Source organism: Stegostoma tigrinum, chromosome 27 (genome assembly GCF_030684315.1).
Source record: "Stegostoma tigrinum isolate sSteTig4 chromosome 27, sSteTig4.hap1, whole genome shotgun sequence".
NCBI lineage: Eukaryota > Metazoa > Chordata > Chondrichthyes > Orectolobiformes > Stegostomatidae > Stegostoma > Stegostoma tigrinum.
In genome coordinates, this window is record NC_081380.1 from 24,301,311 (window position 1) to 24,325,919 (window position 24,609).

The 24,609-nt window shown below is 40.6% G+C and overlaps 1 protein-coding gene across 1 annotated transcript in view; it reads right to left on the reverse strand.

The window, feature by feature from the left end:
- Window positions 1-13,637: 13,637 nt before the first annotated feature.
- Window positions 13,638-24,609, reverse strand: part of LOC125464784 (apoptosis-inducing factor 3-like) — a 75,156-nt gene continuing 64,184 nt past the window's right edge. Inside the window, exon 19 of the mRNA XM_048557622.2 lies at window positions 13,638-16,894. Coding sequence (XP_048413579.1) covers window positions 16,861-16,894 — 34 coding nt within the window. The 3' untranslated portion in view covers window positions 13,638-16,860. The remainder of the gene's footprint in view (window positions 16,895-24,609) is intronic.

Genomic DNA, 24,609 nt, shown 5'->3' on the forward strand with positions numbered 1-24,609 from the left:
ATATCTGGACGTACATGGAATAGTGTAGGTTAAATGGGCTTGTGATCGGTATGACAGGTCAGCACAACATCGAGGGCCGAAGGGCCTGTACTGTGCTGTAATGTTCATGTTCTATGTTCTATATCGGTTATTAAGAACCATGCAAATGCACAGGCAGACAGGATCAGCAGATGGATGCTGGAAATGCACGTAGACCAGCACTCCAACACTTTAGCTAGTGATGCATAACATCAGCGGCAAGAAGAGATGGGGTCTCTCAAAGAAAAAAAATTAATCTTTGACCTCAGTCCAGATGCTGTTCCTCTGCAGGTAAATTGTAGTACCATCAAATACTCAGACTGAGGAGAAATTGCCGACACAGCTCCCCTCCCTACTCCTCAAAAAAAGAATGAGCATACATCTGGGCAGGACAGTCTCAGCATGCATGGACACCTCTAGCCACAAACACCTCCCGGGTCATCTGCTTATGATCTTCCAAGCCAACAGGATGCACTGGGGAACAAGTTCCCTTCAATCCCAGCTGAATATCCTAGCAATGGACCACAATGTCGTGGGAGGGCAAGGGAAAGAAATAAATACTATGAGCTCACATAGCACAAGTAAAACTTCGTTATAAATACACTTTAACATGTGTGTGTACACATGTATACTAAATATTATATATATTTGTATATACTTTGTTGTTCACTGATGGCTAGGCTAGCATTTAAGCCCATCCCTAATTTCAGTTCTGTGTCAACCACATTGCTGTGTGTCTAGAGACCAGACATGATTTCCTTCCCTAAAAGACATTAGTCATTTTTTTCTCCCAACAGTCATTTTATGGTCATCATTAAACTCTTAATTTTAAACTTTTATTGAATTCAAACTCTGCTATCTGCCATGACAGGACTCAAAACCCAGGTCTTAGGGCATTACATGGGTCTCTAGATTAATAGTGTATTGCTAATACCACGAGGCCATCACCTCTCATAGTATGTATTTTCAATTGTCACATATCTGATTGACTATCACTTTAATTGACTCCCATGGTTAATTGGCTACCATGTCAGAGTTAAGCAGCTTTTTCATGCTTCCCAAGGAGCGTAGAAGTTATGTTGGCAATTCATCGCTTATCTCTGAGAAATGTCCTAATTGCTGGCAAATATTAACCCTTTACCTCTTATGTCATGTTATGTCGAGATTTGGCACTTTATTAAGGAGAACATTGAGGCCAAACCTAATGTGAATGCCTTTTAATAGGGCATTGCCTACACACATGTTCTGCATTTATGATCACCCTGTGTCTGTGTGACTACATGATCATTCATGACTTCTCAGGAGGCAAAGGTTCTTTCTATCTATGTTTTTAACAAGGGAATGCTTTTGCACTCAAGGATGGTTTATAATGTAAGTTTAATTAATATCCAAACTATACCTCATAGAACAAATACTTACACCTTGTCCTTGTAGGTAAAATAAAGAAGCTCACTCTCTGTCCACTTTGAATATGTTGGCAGTCATTTTTCTTCTTCATTGCACAATTGAGATTTATTTGAAGATGTTAAATTATCCATTTTGCACTGGAGTTTTGAGATTACCATCTAGATCAGTGCAGTCACAGCCATGTGAAGGAATATCCACCAGTGTAGGAAGCATGTCAATGACCTTCACTCCATCAGGGTAAATGCCACCATCTGCTCTCTGCTACTTCACAGTCTATCTTTGTACTGCACATATCTCCCACCAAGGCTCATTGTGTACCATTCTCATGATTGCATACATCTCCCCTCACTCATTCAATTCTACCCAATTCCCCTCCCCCAGCAGCTAAAGAACCATGTCCAGGCCCCTAGGAGCTGTCATTGATTTATTGTGCCAGGGATCTTAACTGAACAATGCCTCAATGTACCTTTAAACTTCATTGCATATGCTGCTAACACGTGGTACAGTTGTGAGATTGACACAACGTGGTGTCATATGGCAACATGTACACTCCTTTGACTAATGACTGCTGACAACCATGTCGAGTTTCCTAGCTTTTGTGTCTGTGTTAAGAGTCAAGCCAAGACCTAAGTACTGTATTGCTGTTAACTTTGGCTATGGGGCAAAGTGCTAAAAGGCAAGGAAAGGCAGGGATGCCATGACCACCCATGAATGAGTATTAAGAAAACAAGCAATTAGCCCTGAGATGTACCCTACTCCAATCCATTAGCTAGGTGCTTATCGCTGTGCACAAAGTGTCCTTGTGGCAGCCTTACAATGATTGTCATTGGTGCACTCCAAAGTTCAGCAAAAAAGTGCAAAAGCATACTGTAAATGGATCAGAGATGTTACATGGTGGTGTCGAGAGGCAGGCATGTTTCGAATGAGGTGTGTGCATCTGCTGCCCATTGCGCATGCCCTGAGATGTTGGTGCCAGATGCCCAACATGGAGGTCTAGAGGAGCAAGCAACAAACTGGAGTTGTCAGGTACCTCCTCTAACTTCCACGTCAGGAATTCTAGCCATCTAGTTTCTTGCCTATGGCTGGGAGAATAGGAGAGTGTATATAATGAGACAAGGTCAAGTAATGATTAATGATAATGAATAATAATCCCTGCTAACAGATCTCTCACCATTGCCTCACCACCATCTCGACATCCAGAGCTTAATTGGAAAATGTGGCTAGTTGCTGTCAAAGTTGAGAAAGGCCTCACCTGACTTTTCACACAATTCTCCCAAACTTTTTACCACCGCCCACATTTTTCAGGGCCTGGGAAGATTCTGCCCATTGCTTTTTACATTGAAATGCGAAATATTTCAAAATGCTGAAGGGAAAATTGATCGAATGTTTGGTGGCTGTTTGATTGGTAATATTCTGAGCTTCACATTTTCCTGGAATCAAAACTAACAATGTGACCTATATTTCCTTAAAACGGAGGCATTGCTCTTTTCAGGAAGGTTAGATACAAGTTCACTTCCTGGAACGGCCTCTTCCAAGAATTTATATTTCAACACCACAATGTTTGGCAAAGTTTCTTTGCAGCAGATGTCTTGTTTGCTTTAGCACAAATGTTATAATGTAGTTTTTTATGGAGCCAACCTAATGTTAATGAGTCTAAAAGAAAAACAATTATTGCCCAATTAATATCAATGAACCATCTGAAATTAAGTTATTGCATAGTAAACTTTACTCCGTAAAACAAAAGTCAATAATTTTATTATCATTATGATATGACAGATTATTATCTCTTTCATTTTACGATCTTGAAATGGCATTAACATACTAGAAAGCAGTATAACACTTTGTACACACAGGAACTCACAATCTTCCAACTTCCAAAATAACCCTGTGCTGAAAGGCTCAGTCGCTAAACCTCTAAGCACTCCTTGGACAGCAAAGTACCATTGGCAAATGCCTGGATAAGGAATTCAGTCCAGATTTTTGATTTTGAAAGGTGCAGGAAATAGGTTTATGAAACAACTAAGAAAAAAATTAGATAATGCAACATCCTGATTTACATTTTGTTCCATGGCTTTGCCGGATATTTTTGTAATAACTGTGTTCATTTTTTTCTGGATGCGTTACTAGGCCCAATGATGTGAGGGAGCTGTATTAACATAAAAACAATAGTGATTAACCCAGGATATATCAGGAAATGTGCACTAATTTCTCTGTCTCTTGCTGTTGGCACTAGTCCTAACTCTTCCAAACCAGAATTTTCCTTTCCTGAAACTAGCAACATATTTAAGCAAAATGAAGGAAGCATCAAACATTCTTTGAAGGCAATTATGGTTGAAGGCAACTTCTGGAAGTTCTGAAATAATGATAGCTAAGACAAAAGTGTCCTGCAGTGCTGAACTTCGCATTGCACCAAACTGACCTGATGTGTAGTATTATTTTCGTTTTATTTTTTAACTATGCAGAATAGAACAATTACAACTCACAGCAAGTGAAGAATACCAGGCATTCTTCAATGATTCTTTCCAGATTATGAGGAAGTTAATGTAGACAGGCAAGAATTGTTTGAGGCTAAACTGGACAACCCTCAATCAGGTGAGATTTTCACAATTAATCTGAACCTTTTTGATGTAATGCAGGTCAGCATGCATGGCATCAGACTCTGTTGTTCATTGACTGCATTCATTGGCAGGGGACCCAAGACTATTATTTGCTAACACTACTTAAAACTAGTTTTTAACCAGTCTGGCCAGTATCCAGCACTATATGGCTTTCTGTTCAGTTGTTTGTGCCTTCATACAGTTATATCACTGAAGCACCAGCATGGGGCCCAAGCTTGTTTCTTATTCCATCTGCAGCAGCTTCAAAACAACTTGGCCGCAAAAAAATAGATTTTTTTTAGCTTTTTTGCCACGTCTTCTCCCTTTCAACCCTCCCAACGAGAAGGTTGGGCAAAAAAAGGGCTCTGAGACATAGGATTTATGATCACTTGGATAGGCACAGTTTGATTCATGATAGTCAGCATGGATTTGTGAGGGGTAGATCATGCCTCACAAACCTTATTGAATTCTTTGAAGAAGCGACCAAACGCATGGATGAAGGTAGATCAGTGGATGTGGTACACACGGATTTAAGTAAGGCATTTGATAAAGTTCCCCCATGGTAGGGTCATGCAGAAAGTAAAGAGGCATGGGATAGGAGGAAATGTGGCAATTTGGATTTAGAATTGGCTGACCCTTAGAAGACAAAGGGTGGTAGTGGACGGAAAATATTCAACATGGTGCTCAATTAAGAGTGATGTACCACAAGGATCTGTTCTGGGTCCTCTTCTATATGTGATTTTTGTAAATAATTTGGATGTAGGAGTGGAAAGGTGGATTAGTAAGTTTGCAGATGATACGAAGGTGGGTCTCATTGTGGACAGTGCGGAGGGCTGTTCTACATTACAAAGGGACATTGACAGGATGCAGAGATGGGCTGAGAAGTGGCAGATGGAGTTTAACCCTGAAAAGTGTGAGGTAATTCATTTTGGTAGGACAAACTTGAAAGCAGAATACAGGGTTAATGGAAAGACCCTTGGCAGTGTGGAGGAGCAGAGGGGTCTTGGGGTTCATGTTCACAGTTCCCTGAAAGCTGTCACCCAGATGGATAGAGTTGCTAAGAAGGCATATGGTGTTTAGCTTTCATTAATAGAGGGATTGAGTTCAAGAGCCGTGAGGTTATGCTCCAGCTGCACAAAATCCTGGTTCAGCCACATCTGGAGTATTGTGTCCAGGTCTGGCCACCTCATTACAGGAAAGATGTGGAATTATTGGAAAAGGTGCAGAGGTGAATTACCAGGATGTTGCCTGGAATGGAGGGAAGGTCTTATGAGGAATGGTTGAGAGAGCTAGGCCGAAGGATGAGAGGTGGTTTGATAGAGGTGTACAAAATGATCAGAGGTATAGATAAGGTGGACAGCCTGAGATTTTTTCCTAGGGTGGAGGTAGCTGTTATGAGGGGGCATAGTTTTCAATTGAGTGGAGGTAGAGATCAGGGAGATGTCAGAAGTAGGTTTTTTACTCAGGAAGTGGTAGGGGCGTGGAATGCATTGCCGGAGAGGGTAGTGGAGTCGGCCTCATTAGGGGCATTTAAGGGCTATTAGATAGGCATATCGATGATAGTATAAGGTAGGGATGGAGGTTAGATAGACCTTATGGTAAAAGTTTATGGCAAAAGTTCGGCACAACATCGTGGGCCAAAGGGCCTGTACTTGTGCTGTACTGTTCTATGTTCTTTGTTCTATATGAGAATCAGAAAAAAAATCAGTAATGCTTCGAAATGAACACATTGGATGGACTGGTCCTCTATTTTGAAGTATACAGAACAAGTCAGACCAATTTGTCTCATTCGTCAGTTTTACTGGTTTTTCCTCCTGCAATGAATTTCTCTCCATGCAGGGATCAGTGCTGGGTCCACTTTTGTTTGTCATTTATTTAAACAATTTGGTTGAGAATTTAGGAACTATTTGGTTAGTAAGCTTGGAGATGACACCAAAATTGGTGGTATTGTTGACAGTGAAGGTTATCTGAGAATACAAGGGGATCTTGATCAGTTGGGCCAATGGGCTCAGGACTGGCAGATAGTTTAATTTAGATAAATGTGTGGTATTGCATTTTGGTAAAACAAACAGGGCAGGACTTGTACAATTAATGATAAGGCACTAAGTAGTGTTGTCGAACAGAGAGACTTGGGGTTTCAGGTACATAGCTCTTTGAAAGTTGTGTCACAGTTAGACAGGGTGGTTATGAAGGTGTTTGGCACACTTGCCTTCATTTCTCAGATCATTGTGTAAAGGAATTGGGATGTCACGTTAAAGATGTACAGGACATTGGTGAGGCCACTTTTAGACTACTGTGTGCTGTTCTGGTCACCCTGCTATAGGAAGGATATTATTAAATTAGAGAGAGTTCAGAAAAGATTTACTAGCATGTTGCCAGGATGGGAGAGTTTGAGTTTTAAGGAGAGGCTTAATAGCCTAAGATTTATATCACAAGAGTGTAGGAAATTGAGGGATGACCTTCATAGGGACTCAAATGAGGGGCATAGATAAGGTGAATAGCAAGGGTCTTTTCCCTCGGATAGGGGAGTTCAAAACAAGGGGACATACTTGTAAAGTGAGAAGGGAAAGATTTAGAAGCCACTTGAGGAGCAATTTCTTCGCACATTTGTGATGCATTTGTGGAATGAACTGCTAGAGGAAGTGGTGATGCAGGTATAAGTACAACAGTTAAAAGACAATTGGATAGGTATATGTAAGGGAAAAGTTCAGAGAGATGTATGCAAATGCACACAAGTGGTACTAATTTAGTTTGGGGAACATTGTTAGTATGGACTAATTGAACCAAAGGGTCTGCTTTCATGTTGTATGACTCTATGATTCTATGTTGACATTATCCTTGTTCGTTGCAAACATGTCTCCTATTCATTTCTAGCTGGCACCACTTAATGTTTCCTAAGATTTTGTACCCAGGTACTTTGTACCTAAGATGGCATGAAGGACTGTAATGCTGAACTTTTTTATTTCTTTATTTTTCTAGTTTATTCCTAAGATCCTGTACCTAGTAATCTTTATACCTAAGATGGCAGTGTAAGTGGTGACCTTGTAAAATTTGACAGCACTCATTGAGTCCATGTGACAATAAACCTAATTCTAAATTTTAATTCTAATGGGTAGCATTGTGGCTGCTGGAGGTACTGACATCATATGGCACTGATCAACAAATAGCAATGGGTTACCGTAAGAAAGAATGTACACTAAGGTTTTCTGATAATACACTGGAGGTCTTGATGAAAATCAGTGTAATGTAGGACTATTCTGTATTCACACAGAGTCAGAAAGCCCCTAAAAGAGAGGCAATTGAGTTCTTATTGTCTACTCTTGTTCCTATGGTGCAAATGCCAATTATCACTTATCAAGCTATGCTTTGGAATGTTGTCCAGGCTTTGCTGCATCTGGAAGTTGCAAACAATACTGAGCACTGTTCAACCATCAGCAAACATTCCCACCTCTGAGTGTGTAAGGAAGGGAAGGTCATTGATGAAGATGCTGAAAATCATTGGGGCTACTACCATGAGGAACTCCTACAGTCATGTGGAACTGGGATGATTGGCTTCCAATATTCATAACCATCTTTCTCTGCGTTTGAGTTGCCTACTAACTGTAAACAGTTTTTCTCTTGATTCCCATTGATTTCAATTAGCTGTGCTCTTTGATGCCACACTCGGTCAACTTCTGCCTTGATGTTAAAGCCAGTCACTCTTGCTCTGTCTCTGTAAGTAACGTATGAACATATTATAAAGGATGGTTATTCCATTGTCTCCCTCCTGTGATTCTCATTACAGCATACTAACACTCATATGCCCTACCTACACAACTATGAAATTCCTCTCTCATCTGCAATGGTGATGAAACAAGTCCCGATATAGAAAGGTGACGGTGCGATATGTCCACAAAGTTTGTAGTATCAGGAAACTGGAAAGTTCAAACATTGTGTTTATCATAGATATCGTAGAACCACTAGAATGTGGAAACAGGCCCTTTGGCCCAACAAGTCCACACCGAACCTCACAGCATCCCACCCAGACCCATCCCCCTATAACCCACACACCCCTGAACACTACGGGCAATTTAGCATGGCTGATCCACTGAGCCTGCACATCTTTGGGCTGTGGGAGGAAGCCGGAGCACCTGGAGGAAACCCACGCAGAGATGGGGAGAATGTGCAAACTCCACACAGGCAGTTGCCGGAGGGTGGAATCGAACTCAGGTCCCTGGTGCTGTGAGGCAGCAGTGCTAATCACTGTCACCGTGCTGCCGAAAGTCCTGTTATATAAGGTGTATTGTTTAAATACCTTTACCTTTAGTTATCATTAACATCAAACGTTGCAATTAGAGAGCAAAGCTTGGCATTTGCATTTGTTTGGGGAAAGGAACCCTTTGGGTTTGTGCTAAAACATTCTGCATTGCAAATTACCATAGGTTACCCGGCAAACAGAAGAAATAACCATCATCAACACGGTAGTTTTATGCAAGCACTAAACTAGAGCTCACAGTTACATTGAACTTTTCAAAACTTTGGATGTCTCTTTAAGAGTTTATTTTATTTGTTAATGATTGTGAGCATTGCAGGAAGACCAACACTTGTTGCTCTTCCTTATAATTTAAAAGTCAACCACAATACTGGAGTTCTAGAATCACATCTAGACCAAACCAGAAAAGAATGGTCAATGTCTTGACCTAAAGGGCATTAGTGAATTAGGAGAGTTTTCACAACAACCAGTTGTGGTTTTAAGGTTAACATTACTGAGACCAGCTTTCAATTTGGGATTCTTTATTTTAATTGAATTCAAATTCCACTACCCGCCATTGTGTCACCATCTCCTCCAAAGCCAACAAAAGGTGCTTCCAATAGTGGAACTAGACAACTGAGGGCAGAAATTTAAGGTAATTAGCAAACAAAGTAATGGGAATATGAAGAAAAACTTGTTTACGCAGCAAGTGGTTAGGATCTAGATTGCATTGCCTTCTGTGTTGCCACAATTCTATCAATCTGAAATCTATTGCATTAATCAAACTTAACATCTATCTTAATTCTCCTGATGTGGGTTGATGTCATAACTTGTTTCATAATGCTTCAACATTTAAATATGTTAAGGTCAATCTATAAACGTAGGTTTTTAAAAAATTTCTTATCTGCAAAATACTCACACAGGTCATTCAGTTAGTTCTTATCCATATTCTCTATTTCATTTGGAGAGGCTTAGACTGACAACTGTTTGTTTCCCATTTAAACATTATGTAATATTCCAAATGGCTTGAAGTATGGAAGATATTCATCTCAGTATTTTTGTATTTTAGTAAGCTGCACAGTTGTAACTGGCAGATCATTCAGTTTTGCTGCCTGTGAAGTCATTTACCTTCTGCCCCCTTATAAAGGGGGTTTTGGTATGGCTTCCAGTCACTGCCAGAAGAAGAAGCTGTATTTAATGGCTGCTTTCTAGCTACTGCAATGATGACGTCCTACTTTAGTTTTAATGCTGACAATTAAAACTATATCATACACTAGAAGACATTAATAACTACCTTTTTGTAGGTTGGAAGCACCATTATGTGACCTGTTGCAACAGTTTCCGCACCCTTAATAAGCCCAAATTATGAAGGTATGCCCATGCTCCTTTCCCTTATTGAATTTTCCAATCCTTCCCGCCATATCTGGTCCATTGTGGGAAGAGCTTATGGTATTGTCCCAGCATTATACTGAAGTGTTATAATTGCATAAACTGGGTAATCCAGTTGATTTCTTGATGATGCAATTCTACTTGCATTGCCTTGATTATGTCATGTCATGTAATGGACAGAATGGGACATGGAAAAAGTTACGTAAACACAATTGGTGCATTTTATTGTTGAAACATATTTTGTTCACAGTGCATGGCATACATGTTTCTGTTTGAGTCACAACATGATTCGCATTTTTTGCATTGCTTCATTTGCTAACCACTCTGGTGTATATGCTTCAGAACAAATTTCCCGGCAGATCTATGGATTTTATACAATGAGGTGGAGGAATAAGTAAAAACAGTGGTTGCTGGAGCATAACTAAAATAAAGGCTGTGTGATAGGCTTGTGAGAAATTAATCATTTTGGAGAGGAATTGGAAACGGTGAAAAAGTGCTCAACTTGTCAGAGATACCCACATCCTGAATGAATCAAAGAAAACTCATGATACTAGAGGAGACTCAATGGCAAGCATGCACCTAATCCACCGTCAGGAAATGGGTCATCAATGTAAATAGTTACTGAGACTGTGAACCTGATAGTTCCTTACCTGAGGTGTACAAAATACAGACGGCTAGGATTAAGCCAGAAACTGAGATGTTTGAAACATACAAAAGATAAGTGAAACATTGTTTATAAAAAAAGGCTCTCACTCAGTTATTAAAATGAAAACTATCCCATATTGATATGTAGATAAAGTAAGTCGTAGGATTTACATTTATTTATTTGTCGTATGTACTAAGTATAGGAATACATAAGTGCAGTGAAAAGTGCATAAAGTTGCCATTCACTGGCACCCACCTGGTTACAAAAACCAGAATTAAAAGATTTTAACAGAGCCAAAAGGAAAACAAGAAGAGTCCAGATTTCAGACTCCCAAGTCCCAATGTGACAGTGGTGTAAGCGCCGCTCCAATCGCTGGGACACCCAGCAAGCTGCCACTGTCATGTGAAAGGCCAATTCTCACTGCTGTCACCAACTCACCAGCCCCGCTCTTGCCGCCGACCGCTGTCCCCTCACCTGCCCCACTCTCGCTGCCAAACCAGCCCACTCTTGATCCACCACCGTTGCTCCAGTCCACGCTCAATCCACCATTGCTGCAGGCCATGGCCCGCACGTTCAGCTCCTGCCATTGGTTCCCAGTCACAACCAGACTCTTTCCTGACTCTTGGATAGGTAGTTAAAAGCATGGGAAGTGGTGGGGAGGTGACAGAATTACTGCAGAGAGGGGAGAGGCGAAAAAGAATGGAAAAGGAAAGGGAACTAGGAAGCAGAGTGGAACTTCGAATGGAGTGACTTACCCTGCCACTATCTTACCGGATTCCTTAAATTTCAATAAAACCCTGAAAAAAGCAAACTGAGAAAAAGGTTTCAGTGAAAATGCATAGTTGGATTATCTATCAAAAGAGGATGTTGTGCCCAGGCTTATTAGAAGATTAGTGACAGTGTGCAACTGTTTTGTTTTCTCTGACTTTGTGATTGTTTACCACTATTCAAATTCAAAAGTCTAGTAGCAGATCCAGCACAGTCATCAATTACGCCAGTATTCAGTTATACTTGAGGACATAATTGGATAGTGCTTTAGGTATTGTGATGCATTATATGGAGTTGTTCATATTTTTCCTAACCTACCTGTTCAGAGATGTTATTATGCACTTCTGAAGCACGTGAGAGTTGAACCTGGGCCTCCCAGTCTAAGTGCACTATCATTGCACCACAAGAGGGCCCAAAATTATCTGGCAATTTTTCAAATGAATTTAATAGCACACAGCAACATCATTGCCATAAAACTGCTGAAGGTAAGGTAGAAATGGCCCAAACCAGAGGCGATAAAATGGTGAATAAATCCAACAAGGAATTCGGTAGAACTATCGTTACACAGAAACTAGTTAAAATGTGGAACTCCTCATCATCAATAGAGTGATTGATATCAATATCATAGGTGCCTATGAATTAGATACATAGATAAAGGGAGGAAGGAATGGAAGAATATTTTCATAGGGTGGCTGGAGACTCTTAGACCAGTTGACCAAAAGAGCTGTGACTATGGTAGAGAGTCAGGCAGTCAGACAGCTCAGTTGCCTTACAGAGTAAGGTTGGTTTACAGAGTAAAGTGATCGCAACAGCAGTGGGTTCAATCCCCAAACCAGTTGAAGATACCACAAAAGGGTGACACTTTTCAACCTCTCCTTCACCTGAGGCATGGTAACCTTTGTGTAAAATCACCACAATCTCTCTCGAATGGAAGACAGCAGCCCTTTATTTGGTAACAATGCAGTGTTTAAAAACATGTAAATTCTATGGAACAGTATATGTTCAAATAAAGGTCTCTTATTCTATACTGATGAAAGATTAATAAAATGAAGGAAGTTAATCATCTGATTATTGTTCATATATCAGAAACATCCCCTCATCACTGTATCAATTTTAACCATAAAATTTGTTTCTACTTGTTTGTAAGATGTAGTTGTAAGATGTACCAGTACCATCAAATTACCACCTCCCCATTACAACATATCCATTATGTCTAATATACCTTATTCTTCTAAATACAAGGAACAAGTAGCTTGCCTACTTTACAGCCAAAATCTGCCTCCTGGTGGCCACAAATACATTTTCCACATTAAGATGTTATCATCAATATCTTCATTACATCAATGGAAACATCAGAATATAATTTACTCGATTATTTTTAAATTTGACTTCCTATAGATTTTATTAGTCCAGATTTTTCCAGGTATTCTGTTAAATGGGACCGTCCCTCCTAATCTTCACCCCCCCTGCCTGAAGACTGCCCTATCATTCAAATGCAACCATCTCTTCCGGTGTCTAGCTGTGAACAATCGTTCAGCCACAACTTTTTAGTGTTATTTTCCAGTTCTGGACGCAACAGTTTACAAAGCATGTGACAGAATTAGACAGAGTACAGAAAATATTCACAAGAATGACTCCTGGGATGAGGAATTTCAGTTTTGTCAAATAATTGGAGAAGTTTCACCAAAGGCTGGATAATGGGGTTAGTGTATTCAGATCTTTATTGCGCAGCATGAACACAGAAGAATGAATGGCCTCCTTCTGCACTGTAAACAAGTATAAAGTCTATGAGAAGATGAGATTAAGGTGAAATTTGATAGAGGTATACTACAACATGAGGGGTCTGGGCAGGGTAGGTAGGGAGAAGCTATTCCCAAAGTAGTCCAAGAGTCAAGAACCAGAGGGCAGAGATTCAATATAATTTGCAAAAGAAGCAGGGGTAACATGACAAAAAGTCTTTTGGTAGAGTCATACACCTCAGAGATATAACCTTCGGCCCGATTTGTCCATGTCTATCAGGTTTCCTAAACTGAGTTAGTCCCATTTGCCTGTGTTTGGTCCATATCCTTCTAAACCATTCCTATCCATGTACCTGTCCAAATGTCTTTTAAATGTTATAATCGTACCCACCTTTACCACTTCATTTGGCAGTTTGTTCCATACATGCAGCATCCTGTGTGAAAATGTTGCCTCTCACGTCTCTTTTAAATCTTTCCCATCTCTCACCTTAAACCTATGCTCTCTAGTTTTGAACTCCCCTTCTCCTGTCTCAGTGGAATACATAGTGCGACTGATGCAATTCAAAGTCAACAAGTATGAGGTGGTGATGTTATGCAATAAATTGTAGTTACAAGTGAGGGGGACCAACCGGAGATAAAAGAGGGATTTAGGGACACAGGCTCTCAGCGTTGGAAAAAGCTGGTACAACAGATTATTGAATTTCATTATGAACAAACAAAAAGTGAAAAAAAAGACTTCATAGACGCTGCCTGACTTGCTAAACAACAGAAAACACTTCAGGCCAACAAACAATTAGAACTAAAGAGAAAAGAAATGTCAGCATTTCAAAGTCATTTGGGGAGGTTGGAGTGGGGGGGGGGGAGGGAAAACAGACACAAAGAAAGGAGATGGTCTACAACATTTTGGAGACCAAATAATCAACAAATCTCATGATGCAACTGTTATTGAAAATACTGATTGAGAGTAGGGTGAAGGCAGTAACAATAGGGGGGTATCCAACAGTGAATTCAAATCATCATCTGTATTGGAAAAGGATGTGAAAGACTACTGTGCAGAGTGGCACTAGGTGAGTTAATCCTACAGAGGACTATTATTAGACATGATGAAGCAAAGGGCTGCCTTCTATGCTGTAACCATTCTAGGATCCTGTTCAGCGAACACCTCTTTGAGCCATTTCACATCAACCTGCCTGAAACGTAGATGAGGCTCTGGGCGTTGCCTGCGACCACTTCATGTCTCATACTGGCAAATTAACAGTATTTTCCAAATTCTCAGCTTCTGGTTTAATGGACAAAATTCTTTATCTGTTTTGAATAGGAGCAACCAATTTATTGTCCAATTTTATTTACTTTTAGCACTGACAATGTACAAAGATACAAGCTATTTTATTACGTACAACATCTGTTCTGTGACCAAATCTACAAATCCACATTTGAGGCAACAAAATTTGAAGTTTGAGGAATGCTAACAGAAGTCCAAATAGCATTTGCAAATATCAGGCATTTGCAATTTAGTCTGCAAATTCCAGATAACTCCATTGTTTCTTATATAGATTTTCCTGGTTGTGCTGTCTGAATTGGAAAGGTCTGATTTATGCATTGTCATTTCATTCATGAACTACTCCTGCTATATCCAAAACTTAAAACATATGTAGATTTAGAACTACGATTCATTCAAATGAGTTTAATTGTAATCTGTTAAATCTCTCAAATTCACAATGGGATGGACCATAAAGACTAAAAGCTTGGACATTCCTCAGATGCATTATATTGTTTTTTCAGGAAATATTCATAATAGATGTTCAAATTCTAAAGACAATAGTAAATCTTTACTTATGCAAAATGCAACGGTAATGGACTCCATTTACTGTAGAACAAAATGATATTAATGTAAGAAAAATGGCTCCTCAATTTAATGTTTGGAATAAGTGCAAAGTACTAACACCAGGGGGCATAATATTTTTGGAATTTTACAATAGTTTCATTTTTCATTTATGATTGGCTTTATTGAAATCATTAAGTAAAACAGCAAATGGTTTAAAAGTGAACAGGAAATTTAATTTTAACATCATAAACCAGTGTAATGTTTTATTGACCTGAAATCACAAATAATTGCTATTAATAGGTGTGAAAATACCACTTTAATTAAATAGGAAATCAACTGTTTAGATGCTCAAAATATTTATTTTGCTTGGAAAATATATATGACAATTTTGTTTTAGTAAAATGACAGGAGCTGAAATTTTCTCATATCCACTGGATTAAGCCATCCAAAAAGTGAACTGCATCACTCAAGCAGTGCAACAATACCAGAGAGAGAAAGTAATAACGTTAATTCAGGAGGTCACTCTCTTGTAGACGTCTATTCTGAACTGATTCTCAGCTTTCTTTCATTGTGAATGCCCAAAGATAAATGTTGCAGCAACATAACAAGTATTCTAACCTCAGAAAAAAGGTTTCTATCTCAACGAAAAAATATACAACCAGGTTTATATGCTACTTCCAACAAATGCATTCTAGCATTGTTTTAAATTTTCATGATGAAAACTAGAACTATTGCCTCAACATGTAGCTAAAGGTCAGCCAAAAGACTGACAAGTCACTGAATGGATTTGTAAAGTAACGTCACAGAAAAGAGAGAAGGATCCGCTTCAAAACAGACAAAAACTAAAACACAGAAAATGCAGAATTTGTGATGACTGCAAATCTAAAGCAATTGCCCATGACACACTCAGTTGCTGACAAAGCAGATTTCATGAGTCTCAGGTTTTATTTCCGAGTTCCAGCAATCAAATATAAAAAGAAATTGCTGGAAAAACTGAGCAGGTCTAGGAGTATCGGTGGAGAGAAAATAGATTTAACATTCTGTGCTGAAGGAATCACTGAACTCAAAGTGCTAACTTCACAGATACTGCAAGACCAGTAAGTTTCTTCAGCAATTTCTATTTTTTGCATGTGCAAGAGCTCCAGAATCCTTTCTTTTTTGTTTTATTCCAGCAATCAAGCCTCTAATGTTTTTGGAACAAAAGTAATACCTAAATATAAAGCACTGCAGATTGTGGAAATCTGCAACAAAATGCTGGAGAAACTTGGTAGGCTCTGTAACATCAGTAGAGATGAAGCAGAGTTAATATTTTGAGTCCAGTGAACCTTTGTCAGAACTTGAAAAATGGAGGCGTTTATGCAGAGGATGAGGGCAGAAGATTGCTATGTGGTGAAGGGGTGACCTGAATAAATGAAGATAATAACGAGAGAGACAGACAGAGACAGAGGGAAACAAAGGGATTACTGATGGTAAACTGTAGAGAAAAGTAAATGCTGAATGGGCACTAAATAAGAAATATGAACATGTGCCTCTGCTGGGAGCAACACATGCAAAACAGGACCTGTGTGGGTGGTAAAATCCTCACTTTGATGTTTATGTACCTTTCAGTAGGATTGAAGATATATCTACATTACAAAAGTTGATATGTCGACTTCTTTTCAGTTTAATTTAAAATTAACAAATACTGAAAATAACATGCTGGAGAGAGAAAAGCACAGGAGTATGTCTCCATATGCTTTTTTAAAAAAAAATTCAAGTCTTGAGAATGCACATTTTATGACAGACATTAGTTGCATGTTGAAGTGCATCTTCTCCCTCATGAAAACAAAGCTCATACCTTTCCCACTAGTCCTACTCTGTTCATTGGCATATCTGATAAACTCATTATATCAATAGTTGCTTACAGCTGAGGATTATCTATATATTCAAATTCCCAGTTGTCATTCTTTGCCAGGTGTCAATTACGGAAATAAATGTAGAATCAGAACAAGTTATCACTGAAAATACTATTGCATTCTTACAGTAATTCTATAAATTTCAGTTTATTCAGTAGAGTAACAATTAAACTATGGACAATGCTTGCTATGTCAGATCATAGTAGTATTTACTTGCATTCCCCAGAAAAATATACAATGTTTCAAAACAAAAATTTAATAAAATATATCAGGAAAGTCAATCAAGTGTTACAAAACTTCCTTTATGCCAGGATTCTAAAAGAGGTTCACTTGAAGATGCATGAATCAGATGTACTGAAGCCATGGCATTTTCACATCCCTGTTAGAAAGATAAATAAATACTTCAGTTAAATGCACCTTACACTCATTACTTTTAAGACAACAAACACAATTCAGGATGGAACAGCCGGTCGATTTCTTGTAAATGGATTTGCATTGATAAGTTAACATGCTGTGATATGCCAATTTTAGTTGCAGCTTTGGGGAGCTTGCAAATGGAAGGCAGGTAATTTACAAAAATGAATCAACACAATCATCACCACATAGCCATGGATAAGTTTCCCCATAACCGATGGAATGGGAAAGTACAGTAACACCAAAGAAAGTTTTAGAAGTAGAGAAGGCAAATTTCCTTCCCATTCTTCTTCGATGTAGGAGCTTCACATGGAAAATAAACACAATTAAACTGAGCTGGGAGAACAGCAAGTCTCTAATAGAGAATGGTTTTCTGTCTATTCATTCAGTGGAGAGGAAAAACACATGGGCTCTTCTGGGACAGTCCAATTTTGGTTTAATGCTAATGTGATTTTCCCAGCATCCCCATATGCCCAATAGCAATGTTTGTCACAGGGTTTCTCTTCAAACTTGCAGTCATCATGGAATGTATGTACTGTTAGGAATGTAAGGCAGAGAGTAAAATAGGCAATAAAGTGTTCATGTCACACAAAATGGGATTAGTTAACATAATAAAACTAAAATGTACTGAAATGCATTAATACTTAGCAAAATATTGTTTTTGAGTATCCTTCAGGTCAATGCTTATTAACTTTTTTTTGCTACAACAAATAACTTAAAATTGTACACATCTTAAAGGCTGACAACTGCAATCCTGCACAGCCATATCATGCTGTGATTGCACAATGTGGAGAGTGGATAACAGTTGGTGGCACTGATTAACTGAATTCCTGCCACTATCTTTCCCTGCTGGGAGCTGAGGAATTAACATTCATGAAAACAATTTGAATAAATATCAAATTCCAATCCCTTGATCAGCAATAGCAAGAGCGAGAGTTGGACAAATTCAGAAATCTGATTCTCAATGCACAGGAAAGAATTTCCAATTTTTGCCTTAAGGTTTAAACAGTGAGTTCAGAATCTCGCTAACGAGTGATGGCTACCTCATTTGCATTCCAGCTTTGGGTGGAGTTTACACTTTATCCCTCACATCTGCTTGGGTCTCCACCGGGTGCTCCGGCATCCTCCAACAGTCCAAAGGTTAGGTGGATTGACCATGCCACATTGTCCCGTAGTGTCCAGTGATATGCAGGCTAGGTGGACAAGCCATGGTAAATGTGGTGTTTCAGGGATTGGGGGGGGGGGGGGGGGGGGCGGGGGTTGCTGGGTTGGGGTTGGGTTGTATGCAATGCTTTTTGGAGGATCTGAGAGACTTGATGGGGTGAATCGCCTCTTTAGCTCTGTAAGGATTCTTTATTATTAGCTAAATTCAACACATTCTCATCCAAATTGCTTGTGGCATGGTTAATAAGTTTACAGATGACAGAAGCAGACAGTGAAAAGGTTATCCGAGAGTACAACAGTATCTTGATCAACTGGGCCAGTGGGCCAAGAAAAGGCAGATGGAGTTTAATTCAGACAAATGAGGTGTTGCATTTTGGCAAGGCAAATCAGGGCAGGACTTATTCAGTTAATGATAGGATCCTGGGAATTGTTTTTGAGCAGAGGGACCAAGTTCAAGTACATTGTTCCTTAAAAGTCCTGTCACAGGTAGACTAGGTGGTGAAAAAGGCATTTGGCATGCTTGCCTTCATCAGTCAAAGTACTGAGTATCAGAGTTGGGGCAAGATGTTACAGCTGTACAAGACCTTGGTAAGGCCACATTTAGCGTACTACATACAATTCTTGTTTCCCTGCTACATAAAAAGGATGTTATTAAACAGGAAAGGGTACAAAGAAGATTTACAAAGGTTTTTACTGAGACTGGAGCATTTGAATTATAAAAGGAGAGGCAGGATAGGCTGGGACACTTTTTCACAGTAGCGGAAGAGGCTGAGGGGTAACCTTAAACAGATTTATAAAATCAAGAGGGGCATAGATAAGGTGAGAGTAATCAAGGGCTTTTCCTCAGGGTAGGGAAGACCAAAACTAAATAGTATAGGTTCAAGGTGAGAGGAGAAAGATTTTAAAAAAAGGACCTGAGGGAAGTGGTAAAGGCTGGTACAATTACAAATTTTAAGACAAATTTGGACAGGTATATGGATAGGAAAACTTTAGGGGGATATGGGCCACATGCAGGCAAATGGGACTAGTTTAGTTCAGCATAGATGAGTTGGATTGAAGGGCCTGTTTTTGTGCTGTATGACTATTTCTATGCAGCTCCCAATTCTCTTCTCCTTCAGTTGCTTTCACCCTTGCCTAGGAATTCTGCCATAATTAACTCAGCTCCCATCCCTTCAATTCCTGTACACCATCTACAAGGCACAAATCAGGGATATAAATGGAATGCAGTGCATTTACAAGGATGAGTGCATGAAAGAATCTCAACACCACAAATGAGCTGCTTTGTCCTGATTGCAATAGCAGCACATGCACTATTTTTAACATTCATTCCCTTCACCACTGAAGTACAGTAGCAGCAGTATGTATCATATACAAGATGAACTGCAGTAACTCACCAAGGTTCTCTGATAGAGGACACTTGTTAAGAAATTTCTATCAACTAGAAGGATAAGGGAAGCAGATGCATTGGAACACCTCCACCTGCAAATTCCCCTCCAAGTCACACACTTGACTTGACAGAAATATATTAATGTTCCTTCACTCTCGCTGGGTCAAAATCTTGGAACTGCAATATCAAACAATGCAGTGGATGTCCCTACCCCCCAAAAGACTGCAGTGGATCGAGATGGCAGCTCATCACCACCTTCCCCAGGGTGACTAGGGACGTGCAATAAAATTCTCGCCTAGCCTGTGATGCCTACACCTTAAAAGTACTTTTAAAAAAAAATATTGACAGTGCCAATTGCTGATGTGAAACTCAGAACGACTAGCTGACAGCTGCAGCTCTCTGTTTATTCGCCCAGTCCTTCAGAAAACTCCAACTTTGCCACAAGGTCGCTGCACAGTCCAATGGCACAGTACTTTTCTACTCTGTCTACACAAGTCAGAATCCACAATCTGTCTCACCACATCATTTTGGCTGAATTTGGACAACCATTTCCGCCCTCAAAGACATGTGTCACTGCTTAGGGATACATATCTCATACATCTACATAGGATGCATCTTACGGCTCTTAGCCTAATTTCTTCGCATTTACTCTGTGGCTTGCATTGCTTTTTAGTGAAAAGAAAGAACTGGCTCAATTTTAACCAGTGAACAGTCAAGGAAATGCACATGTTGCCACATGGCACTATGCTACATCAATTTCATAACTTCAGCATAATGCCGTAGCTGATATGGCAAACATACTGCATGTGCTTCAAACAAATGACCATGTCAAAAAGTAAATAGGGATTACTCCTTAGTGGCATCAAGAGGGACAAGTGTGAGTCAGGAGGTATCGCAGCACTCAGTCAAGGGGCTTGTCCTTTTCCAATCTAAGGTATTGGCCACACAGTCAGTCAGGCACTTTGTCCTACTGTAAGTATGAAAGACATGATCTGTAACATTCAAGGTTAGCTATTCATGAGGAGTTTGATCATAATGGATTAATGCCAGAATTTCACTTTTCCCCCCGAATAGCATTAGCACTTTGGATTTGGATAGGACTATAAATCTCAGAACTCCTTATCAAGGCACAATAATAGCCTCCTCAAAAATCTTCAAATTGCTAAGAACTAGGACACAATGCAACCCAATTCTCCATCAGGGCCTTAGTGGAAGAGTCCATTGATCCTATTAAGATGTGGTTTCAGTGCCTGGGCTGTCTCAACAAGGCCTTGCAGTATATCTGAAAGCGTACACAAGCATCATTATGGCATGCTGAGACCTTCCCCACTGGAACTGACAAAGGTACATGTGCTCGATGCAGAGGAAATGAGGATCCTTTTGAAGATGAAGTTGATGATCGGGACATTGACTGGGATGGATATCCAACACAGTATCACAGACCCATGCAGTGTTGAGTGAGAGAAGACAGTCAAAGCCTCATTTGAATTGCACCTCCAGCAGAAATGAACTAGGTCTGGCCTACTTTTAATTGTGCAATTATTGTTTGGTTATACAGCAAATAATCTTTGGGTCAGTCCGCTGTATTTGTGCACCTGGTTACTTTTTTGCCATAATACTGAACTTTTCAATTATTAAATAAATGTTTTTGCAGCTAAATAATTAAATATTTTGCATCTTTGGGAGATCCCACATATCCACATTTTACAGATCCCATTCACCATTAAGGGGAAAGCAGCAGAAAGCGAAACAGGGTAATAATGTCACATGGTGTTAAAGTTTGGTTACTTCTGAGATCTCAGTCAGCATGTAGTTTAGCTACAGTCATCAACATCTCAGTTCAACGATCCCCATAGCTGATACTACCTCCAGTGAAGGAGTCAGTGGCTTGAGAGAGATGAGCAAAGCTTGGTCATTACAACTTCTTTCATCCTTATGTCAGAAACAGCTGCTCATCTCAAATGGATGAGGCTTCATCAGATTTGTCAGTGCTAAAAGGCACCAGAGCAGTCACTAAGAATTCAAGTCAACATGTAACCACAAAAAAAGTGTGAGGTTATTTAACTAGACAAAATCACCCATGTCTTAGTATGACTTTTTTTTCTTCATTTCCCTCCCAATACATCTTTGTATAGTCGTGACTTCCACAGCTCGGGTACTGGAAGCCTGCTCTATAGATGGCCTTTTTGGCATGGAGGAATTGGCAGGTCACAAGCTGGAGCAGTTGGGTCTGGAGCACGCTAACCTGCTGAGAGTGTGCTGCATGGAGGCAGGCTCATTTAGCTTGGCTTGGACACCTGCTGTCCTCACTATCACAACCGGAGTGGAGATGGAGAGGACCAGGCACCTTTCCATTGTCCCGAGAGGAGGCTTCCTATGCAATGTGTTCGGGTCTTCCCTCCCTATGGGAGTGTGCTGGCACCAATCTGTCACCCTTTGAGAAAGGGGTACCTGGAGTGGGAATGAGATCACTCATCCCCATTTTAACCCTACCATCACTGAGCACCTATGGTAAGAGAATGGGGTATAGATCCCCACCAAGTGTCTGCGGCTGGCTGTCCATGGAGGCAGCACATTGTAACTAGCATGGTACTGGTCATTTTGATGGATTCCTCCAGCCTCCAATTCAATCCAGCGATTGCTTCTAATAAACCACTGTCCCATTCCCATGTTCATCTGTACATTTTGCCAAAATTATTAAAAGCCAAGACCAGGCAATCATCCTCTGGCAGGGGCTGAGCAGGTTCCAGGTTTCAGGCAGTCCAAGTGTCATTTCTCTCCCAACCAGTTATGACCATGTGACACACTCAGCAGATTGTGATGCTGACTGTAGTCTAGATTAAGAACCCACGGTGATGAACATTTGAGAGTTGAACAGCTTCCTCTTCAAAAGGTGGAGGTAGAATGGAGGGGCTCCAGTGTTGGCCTCTTTCTAGCAGCAGTTTGCTAGTGCCTGCACTAGGGAATGGGGGGGGGGGGAATTAGTTGTAGAAAAAGGGATAAATGCTTGTGTAGGTTAATCTGAGAGAAAAAAGAAAATGAAAGAATGTGGATGGTTATGGGAGAGCAATGCAGCGCGGTACATGAAGCTTGCCTTTGGAGGTCTCTGTCTCCATGTGAGCAGTTGTGCTCTTCTCTGGCCATATCGAACATCTTTTCCTCATATGGAGTGAGAGACCTTACGTACCCCTTTACACACCCTCCCACTCACCTTCACCCTTCAAGGTGTTTGAGACATTTTTACTCACAATGAGATAAAAGGAGGGTCAGTGGTGGAACTAGATGTAGGATCCATTTGTGGTGATGCAAGAGCAGGGGAGATGATAACATGTCCCCAGTGCACTAGTAGGAAGCGCAGCGAGCAGAACAAATTGGCCAAGAGCCATTTATTGGAAATGGTGTATGTAATACTGAAAGCCTTGGTGGAAAGGGGTGTGACAGTCAGAGTTAGTGGTGACTCTGTGGGTGGGATGCAGCAGAGAGAAAATGGTGGCCTTTACCCTTGCAGGGTATTGGATATAATGTACCTTCTTTCTGAGCTGCTGTGCAATTCTATTAATCCGCAGATACAGCACTCATCAGACTGCTATCTTGGTCCAGGCTAGTCGAGTCTGGTGGCACAGCTTTTTTTGTCAGTCAGCAGGAGAAAGAATGGGCCTCCTCTCCACCATCCCTTCGAAGTTCCCGTCCATAGAGAGGTGAGCTAACTTGCTTTTTACTCGGCCACTTCCTCAGGGAAAACAGTGGAACGCCACATTACGAAGGCCAGTTCCTGGTTTGCAGCTCTTGCAATGCCGTGGAGCTGGAGTTTAAACTTGGTGCCAGTGATGAGAATGTTTCAAAAGTCATAATGCAGTGAGTACCTCTGCCTCTCCCGCCATATGATTTCACACGATGCAAGCAGAAAATTCCAGTTACATAATTCATGAGATGAAGAATGGAAGATTGTTTGAGAAAAGTCAGCACGAGCCATGGTGGACAGGGCACAATGAATCTCACTCAAAAAAGTTCACCTTGCCAAATAATAGGAAAATTCAGCCAAAGGGAACATCTGCACAGTTAATTGCACACATCATCCCATTTCCACAAAAACAGCAATTCACTACGAGTGTAAAATGAAATATTAATCTCATTTTACAAAATCTTTTACAAGCTTAGAGGTTAATGAACAATTTTCAAAACATAGCTCTAAAACCAGCCTGTCCACCATCTACAAGGCACAAGTCAGGAGTGTGATGGAATACTTTGCAATTGGTTCGCAGCAAACAACTGCACCTCCCAGTCGCGAACCATTTTAATTCCCCCTCCCATTCTTTAGATGACATGTCCATCCTGGGCCTCCTGCAGTGCCACAACGATGCCACCCGAAGGTTGCAGGAACAGCAACTCATATTCCGCTTGGGAACCCTGCAGCCCAATGGTATCAATGTGGACTTCACCAGCTTCAAAATCTCCCCTCTCCCCACTGCATTCCAAAACCAGCCCTGCTCGTCCCTGCCTCCCTAACCCTGTTCTCCCTCTCACCTATCCCCTCCTCCCACCTCAAGCCACATCTCCATTTCCTACCTACTACCTCATCCCGCCCCCTTGACCTGTCAGTCCTCCCTGGACTGACCTATACCCTCCCCACCTCCCTTCCCATACTCTCCTCTCCAACTATCTTCTCCTTTATCCATCTTCGGTCCACCTCCCCCTCCCCCTATTCTGAAGGGTCTAGGCCCGAAATGTCAGCTTTTGTGCTCCTAAGATGCTGCTTGGCCTGCTGTGTTCATCCAGCCCCACACTTTGTTATCTACTTCCCACTTGCCTGGATGAGTGCAGCCCCGACAACACTCAAGAAGCTTGACATCATCCAGGACAAAGCAGCCCACTTGATTGGCACTATGTCCACAAATATCCACTCCCTCCACCTCTGATGCTCAGTAGCAGCAGTGTGTACTATCTACAAGATGCACTGCAGAAATTCACCAACGATCCTCAGACAGCACCTTCCAAACCCACAACAACTTCCATTTAGAAAGACAAAGGTAGCAGATATATGGGAACAGCTCCACCTCCAACTTCCCCTCCAAGCCACTCACCATACTGACTTGGAAATATATTGCCCTTCCTTCACTGTTGCTGGATCA